We start from the raw sequence: 7,703 nt of genomic DNA on the forward strand, positions 1-7,703 counted from the left end.
GGGGGATCGGTATACATTAGCATTTTCATTGCCAAAGCGGTAGTTTGTGTGACTGCATCAGTAGATGTCAAATAGCTGAGTATTATCAGTTGTTGGCGATGTACTAATAATATATAAAAATGTCTAAACTGGGTAAGGAAACATCAAGCAGCTGAAACTGTACTAACAGAACTGCCCCAGGTGAGGGGGTTCATTCTGTCAGCACTACAAGCTACTATACGAGCGCTCTCATTGATTTCCATCTCGATAGGATGTCATCTAAAGTATACATTAACAACCGCGCTTCCTGAGCCGATAGTCGGAATGGCGCGGCCGCCGTTAACGCGCTTTTGGACTTAGAGTCCGTAGGTCTCTATATGAATGTTGATGCCACAGCACTGCGCAGTAGTAAACCAAAAATACTTCTTAAGATTATAATGATATTGGAAAGTAGAATAACAGCTGCGTTGGTGACAATGTCTTCGATCGTAATGCTTCTGTCGAAGGTTTGGGCACCATGTGCAACGCTCAAAGTATCACCCAGCCGTATGGAGGAGGGGCCAAGATCGATGCGGAGTAAGCAAGTAGTTGCCTAAGCTTACCAGAAGCCGTTAGAACTACATGCATCCTCGAGTACATTTGCAGGATTGTAATTGTGACTGGATCAGTGTACACCATTTTCGGACTAGCAAGGACTAGAGCGAGTCTACCGATTCAGCATTAAAAATACAAATATACACGATCGAGTCATTTCCCTATTTTGTTGCAGCTGTGTATAATATACTGAGTAAGCTTTGAAGGCGGGTACATCATCCTAATGAGACAGAAGATTATCGGTCTGCTCTGTGATGGAATTGCCAGCTTTAAATCATGTGGAATCCATTTTATAGGTAGATGCCGCGCTATTTACTTGTGCGAATAAAGTACTTATTAGATCAGACAAGGATTCCAACTTATATATATGTAAGTTGAGACATCGTCAAACGAAATGATGCTCACGAACCTAAGTACGGATCGCGATTAAAGGGCATCATGTTTATTTTGAGATACTGTTTGTTTCGAAACTAGAGATATTACTTTTGAATAGCATGGCTATTCGAAAGTAATATCCGAAATGGCGGTGTATTTTGACGGGTTGTGAAATCCAATGTTTTTGAGTACTGTCAGAACGATCTTGTAAATTAAAATATAGTACGAGTTTTTTTTCATATTTTTACGTGCAAAATTTACAACATATCTTTTTGAAGTTCGATTAGGTACGAAAATGGATATCGAAAATTCCAAATGGTTCGAACCATCATGTCGTTTGACGCTCTCTCTCTCAATATTGTTGAATCACAAAGACGTGTCCAGCTCAGCTCATCCTTCAAATCAATTTAAGCTTACGATCCGGACGCGGTTCGCAATCTGTGCTCGTTACTAGATCATCACGTATAATAATAAGCACTGCTTCCGAACCACAGCGAGTTCGTCAACAACGGGGGAGGGTGGGTCCAGCAACTGGTCGTTTCACAGCAATAATTACGTGAAATTGTTCCAGCAGTTTACAAAAAAGATGTGTTGTACATTTGTAATTAGCTGGTAAATTTCCTTAGGTCAATTCTACTAGTTGTCGATTGATGTTTGCTTATACAAAATGTTTTCCCTAACGATTCTGCCTAGTAGAATCTGAATTCACACCCAATTGGTAATTTTAGGCAGTACTCTACGAGAAAATTGTTATTTAGTGGCAGTCTAACGTTGTCGTTTCAGAGCATCTGGGCTAACTGGACCTGACAGGAGAAATTTTAGGCTTGAAGACGACGGGTGTTCTTGGCTTACTGTTTCTTCCTCCATTCCAGGTACTGCAGTAGCTTTTGAAGGTCCTCTTTAAAGGTATGGTGTGTCACTCGTGTACATTAATCCGATGGACGTGTGGTTCCGTGAATTCGGTTTCTGAGAATTTTACGAGTTCTTCCTCTGGTTCCACCTCTGCCTCCACCATTGTTGGTTCTTTCCTCCAAAGCTGATGTCGTATCAGACAGTTCGTGGGTCTTCTCAGGTTCTCTCACATTCGAATTGGCCGTGGCTGTGGAGGTGTCACCGTTGGTTGCTGCAGCGCTGCCATCGCAAGTAGCTACAAGAGCAACCGCAAAGAGTAATATGGAGGAACTGACACGCATGACTCTGGTTGTTGGGAGAACAACATCCGACTTTCTCTATATTGGAAAATGGCAAATGCGCTGTCACGAACAACAGTGGAAAACCAGTGGGTAAGATTTGGGACAAACACTGCCGAATTGGATCTTGAGCTTTGACATGCAATACGGGCAACTTGGTTGCCGCGCAGAACTTTCATAATAGGATGCAGTGGAGCTTGGACCAACTGATTTTGTATTGTATTTGTTGCGGTTAACGGCTACCTACGCCCGAGTTCGCGCTCTGCTTTCTTGGATCAGCTGAACTCTTAATCTCACACATCCAACACACGATGGGAAATAGATATAACTTTGCCAGGCGGTTTGTTTCCGCTTGGCATCGCTCTGCCACAATCACTTCGTGGCACGAAGTTTGAGCACGAAGTTCGTGCTCAAACACACGATTAAAAAATAGTAACCACTTTTATTCACTTATTTTAAATTCTCAGCGTTTTAATTCCTATGTGCTGTTAGGGGATTTGGCATTACAGAGTCAGTAGCCCCAGTTGTTAGGTGACCTGCTGTGGCTTAGAGCCACATACAAAAGACCAAGTCATGGTGGCTTCTAATCACGTAGCCACACGTTACGCTGAGGTTTTGTGAATATGATCAAGAAATATATTATACAGTATTGTGCAAACCGATAATTGACCTGAGCCTGGTCAAGCTACATCATGACAAAAATACCCAGCTCGTTCAGCAGATCAATTTGAGTTTACTATTTCGCTCCTGTTCGCAATCTTGACCATCAAGCATGCCCAGTACATTTACGGTAAGCTGGAGAAATGGATATAATATTTACTGAAGTAAATCATTGAAGTTCCGGCCTAATAAGTAGTGTAACGGGCTTTCTGGCCCGTTACCGACGTACACAGAACAGGAAGGTAAAATTGACTCTCAATATATTGATTGACGAGACGGCCTCGACACGCGAGGCCGTCCCAGTCAGAGATACACAATCAGGGCCTGATTGGCCATCGCGCAACGCGATGGCAAGCGTGTGACGGCAGCCCGTCACACCACCCCTCACTAAAAGGAAACATGCACGGACTCATTTTGGATCTTGCGAGCTGTCATGGGGAGCCGATCGGGATAGCTGCTTCGTCCACTTCAACGAAGGCTGTGCGCGCTGTTGCGGGTACGAGCACTCGTGACCAGGTCCTGCAGCATGGCAGCACATCTTTGACGCTGCCCATCTCTCCCCCACCGAAGACAATGTGATCCGACGGTACCAGCGCGCGCTGGGAGAGGCTAGGCGCGGCGCGCCGCCGCGCCGCCTAGCACGCTTGCCTCGTACGCCGCCACCAAGTCCGGAACGTCTTGGAGGAGCGCCTCGCCGGCCTCCCAACTATCCTCCAGTGGACCGATCCAGCGGACAAGGTACTGCCGATGCGAGGGAACGCGATAGCCGCGGATACGAGCGCCGCGACCAGACTGCGTACGACGAGGACCAGCGCGACGATCGTCGTGCTCCAAGATCGCCTCCACGATATGTCAAACGTGGCCCGCGCTGTCCACGAGAGGCGGAGGACCGTCGCGCAGGAACCGGACAGTACGACCGCTGGGCGGAAGTGGAGGCGGAGCGTGAACGCTACCGGGCTTGGGAGCGGCTGGAGCGTGATCTGGAGGAGCTGAGTCAACAGTTGGGGGTGCGTGGACAGGAGCGCTGTGGATGTGATCGGGACTGGGGCGCTGGCTGGGAACAGCGCCACTAGGGACATCCGCCGGGTGGTATCGGTGGAGTCGGTCGACGTAGAAGGTAGGATGCAGGCGAATAGCGGAAGGCAGTTGAAGCGTGTACGCATCCCCAAGTACGAATCGTGGCGCAAGCTTGCTTGTGCCCAAGTTCGTCACCGCTGTTGGTTGGATGCCAGGCCGTCGAGAGTAGGACGCGGTCGCGGACAACGAACACCTCTCTGTTCTTGCGGCCGCGTCGATCAGCATATTCTTTTTCACATTCCACCGCCGTTGCGATGGTGTCGCGTACGAAGCGGACGATGGAGTCACGCTTTGCCAAGAAGTCGTTAACACCCACAGCATCATGAGGCTGTGGCACCGGAAACGGGTCGAAATTGGCGGGAATCGGCACAGCAGAAGCGACCGCACCCGGCGCGTTCTGGTATTCAACGGCACGACGTTGACTTGGAGCGATCAACGTCCGCGAAGTCCAAGCGGCAATGTCAGGCGGTGTCGCCCTCGTGGCGGCACTTGTTCGCGGCACTTGTCCCTGAGTCGCACCGTCTGGATTCAGCGCGGCCCTCGTGGCGGCGCGTGTACGCACTCCTTGCGTGGCAGTCTTGGCACCATGTCGCGTGGTGACAGCGTGTAATAGTGGCGCAGCAGTGTCGTGAGTACCTTCACGACTGGCAACATACGTCAGAGGCACGGCCGCACGTGATAAGGTTACCGGGTCGGACGACGCGGACACTGCCGCGTCTTCGCTTGCGGGAACAGGAGCGATGGACGGGTGCTCCATCCCAAGGAGCACTGGGACGCGGGGATGACGGCCGAAGTTGATGAAGAACGGGGTCAAGCCAGTCGATGAGTGCACAGCGTTGTTGTTCGCGAACTCGACCATGGACAGGAATGAAGTCCAGGAGGTAAACGATGTGGCGAATCTCTTCGACGACACGGTTGGCGCGCTCAGTTAGGCCGTCCGTCTCGGGATGTGACGCGGTAGACATAGCCGACCGCGTCCCCAGCAGCTTGAAGAGCTCTCTCCAGAAGGCGGACGTGAAGCGAGGGTCCCAATCTGACACAATTGAGGACGGGATGCAGTGGTGGCGGTTCACCACGTCGACAAAGAGCGCAGCAGCCTGCTGCGCGGTGATCGAAGCTGCGACAGGAGCGAGATGGACCATCTTGCTGAAGCGGCGAACGAAGGCAAGAATGCCAGTACGACCTCGAGTGTCCCGAGGTAAGCCAAAGACGAAGTCCATGCTCACGGATGACCACGCGGCGGTGGCGACAGGGAGAGATCTACTGCTTGGATGGATTCGGCTTCGCGCGGTGGCACGCATCGCACGAGCGTACCCACTTTCGTACCCACTTGTATATATGCGGCCAGTAGAAGTCGCGAGAAAGGGACGCGAAGGTCGCAACCGAGGTGTCCACCATTTCGAGTATCGTGAAACTCGTGGGTCAGCCGAGCTCGGAGGTAATCGTCAAGCGGAACGACGATGGGGGGAGGGTCCTCTTGATCGACGCGGTACGTCAGCAGCGCGCCGTCAAGTTGCCCCTTGGTGCAGGGGCAGAAAAGCTGTTCTCTGGGCGGTCTCGCCTTGTGGCGGCTCGAATGCGAGTCGCAGGTCCGTTTTCATGGAGTCCGTAGTCAGGAAGCAGGAGGCGTCGGCAACGAGCTTGCCGAGCGCCCAATCTTTCGCCTTTCCCGTCAACTTGGATAAGAGAAAGCGCGTGCGCGCAAGCTCGGTAGACAGCTGCCGAGCTTCAATTGCGATGGCCACCTCGCAGAACCAGCGCTTGAGGTGAAGGCGACTCTCGCCTTCGCCACTGTAGGTCGAGACATCGAGCTTGACGATGTTGGTCTTGTTCTTGGTCTGCGCGGGAGTCGACACTTGCTGACGAAGGTCAGCGAGCTCACGCGCCATGAACTCCTGGGCGGCCAGGCGTTGCTGCCCCTCAGTGCTCACAGTCAGCAGCGTCGTAATGACACCGTCGCTAGACACTGCAGCGAGGCGGTCCAGCGTCTCCCACTCTATCGTTGAGAGGTGGGAAAAACTAGCATGCTCCAGCGAAGTGACAGACGCGTTTGGCATCGACGCGTCGTTCATCTTGGTCTTGGTCGTCGGACGGAGTACAAAGTACTACCAGGTGTAACGGGCTTTCTGGCCCGTTACCGACGTACACTGAACAGGAAGGTAAAATTGACTCTCAATATATTGATTGACGAGACGGCCTCGACACGCGAGGCCGTCCCAGCTAGTGATACACAATCGGGGCCTAATTGGCCATCCCGCAACGCGATGGCAAGCGTGTGACGGAAGCCCGTCACAAGTAGGAAATCCTGTAAAGCCTATAACTTTCTATTATGTTAGGCTACACACTTTCAAATCTTTAACAGCAAATGTGGTCAGGTAAAGCTTTCTCCAAGCTACAGATTTGTTGTCTGTAGTAAGTACTCTAACGAAATGGAGAAAAACAAATACTGGGAGGTTTCCCGCGCAATCAATATACGATATAGCAACTGGCGTGAATTGCCCTGCGTTCCCGTGGTATTTATGCTGCGAGCAACAATTGCCGATGCTTCGTTTAGGATGATCAGCATCCAATGTCGCTTAGACTAATTGTGGAACACCTTCTGTTTTAAGGTTGACGAGGACGGCCTGGTTCAGAATCAGTGAAACCATCTAGGAATCTTCGACTCGAACCCAAAATATAATGACAGCACTGAGGGAAACGAGGGAGGAGGGGTACACACTCCAATTTAATCGAGTTGATATAAGTAATCAGGGGTATGCAAATATTGATTGAAGTTGTTGGATTGTCAAGATTGTTAATCACAATAATTGATTGTGTCAAGATCGGCAATCACAATCTTAGATTTTTCCCTAGGTCCTATAGCCTCTTTGCGCTTCTAGAACCAATCAACCACGGTAGAAAAGCATTCCGTCAACCAAATGTTTCAAAACCGAGTCGACGAGCGAATATCCACTTGTTTTGGCGCCATTTTGGTCGGCAGACTTGTCGTAAGAGGGAGCTTGAGCTCGCTAAGCGTGGTCATTATCCAATTTGCCACATACTTGCCAAGTTAGCGGTCAGCAGCACACCATGAAGAACGCCGAGATCGTCAAGACACTCTACAACGACCCCACATCTACGGAGCTCACATGCACAATCTGTAACGAAGTCGTCAAGCAAAAGAAAGAGGCCGGCTACAAGAACCTGATCACACATCTGAGACGTCATCACAATGGGTTTGAATCCGTCGCTGAGGAATGCATGAAAAAGAACTGCCAGCCAATTAGTCCACAAGGATGCTGCCGAGGAAGGCCATTGAGAAAGCTAAAACCATCAACGACGCAGCTGTACTGTAAACATCGACAATATACTGCAATATCTAGCTCGAAGATTGACAAGATTGCAATCATTGATTGTCCTGAAGCTAAGCCGTCAATCAATAAACAATCTTTATTTACACACCTCTGACAAGTAATAATAGTCGTTACTATCTAAGGACTGCCTGCAGCATAATAGAGGATCCATTACAAAACAAATACTGTGAGTGAGGTCCCCCAGCGTTGCCAATAAACTATACGAACCGCGACCTCCCCGGCATGCTAGCCGTCCAGGCATTCAGTTCTATTTTCTTGTTATACATAGTAGGGATCGTCAGTAACGGAGCAGAACCAGATTGTACGTACCGTCAGCTTACAATCCCTATTATACTACACGTACCGAAAAGTCATCGCAAGGATAATCCCCCACGACGAGAGGAGAGGGAGGTACCTGGTCCATTTCACAAGTAAAGTTTGCGAATTAACCACTCTCCACCGCACCCATACTCAGCTAGACGTCATGCGACTTACA

At 50.0% G+C, this 7,703-nt stretch overlaps 3 protein-coding genes across 3 annotated transcripts; all 3 read left to right on the plus strand.

The window, feature by feature from the left end:
• Positions 1-1,885: 1,885 nt before the first annotated feature.
• PPTG_22117 (hypothetical protein) lies at positions 1,886-2,669 on the plus strand (the record flags this gene model as incomplete). The annotated part of the gene is made up of 3 exons (XM_008902011.1): positions 1,886-1,901; positions 2,000-2,231; positions 2,648-2,669. The coding sequence occupies 3 exons, from the start codon at positions 1,886-1,888 to the stop codon at positions 2,667-2,669; spliced, it is 270 nt and encodes an 89-aa protein (XP_008900259.1).
• Positions 2,670-3,197: 528 nt separating this feature from the next.
• PPTG_22118 (hypothetical protein) lies at positions 3,198-3,871 on the plus strand (the record flags this gene model as incomplete). The annotated part of the gene is made up of 2 exons (XM_008902012.1): positions 3,198-3,294; positions 3,324-3,871. 2 exons carry the CDS (start codon positions 3,198-3,200, stop codon positions 3,869-3,871), a joined length of 645 nt encoding a protein of 214 aa, XP_008900260.1.
• Positions 3,872-6,944: 3,073 nt separating this feature from the next.
• PPTG_22119 (hypothetical protein) lies at positions 6,945-7,686 on the plus strand (the record flags this gene model as incomplete). Its single annotated transcript, XM_008902013.1, has 2 exons — positions 6,945-7,090; positions 7,683-7,686. 2 exons carry the CDS (start codon positions 6,945-6,947, stop codon positions 7,684-7,686), a joined length of 150 nt encoding a protein of 49 aa, XP_008900261.1.
• Between the last annotated feature and the right edge of the window lie 17 nt (positions 7,687-7,703).

The sequence above is a fragment of the Phytophthora parasitica genome, assembly GCF_000247585.1.
Source record: "Phytophthora parasitica INRA-310 unplaced genomic scaffold supercont2.12, whole genome shotgun sequence".
In the NCBI taxonomy this organism is placed as follows: Eukaryota; Oomycota; class Peronosporomycetes; order Peronosporales; family Peronosporaceae; genus Phytophthora; species Phytophthora nicotianae.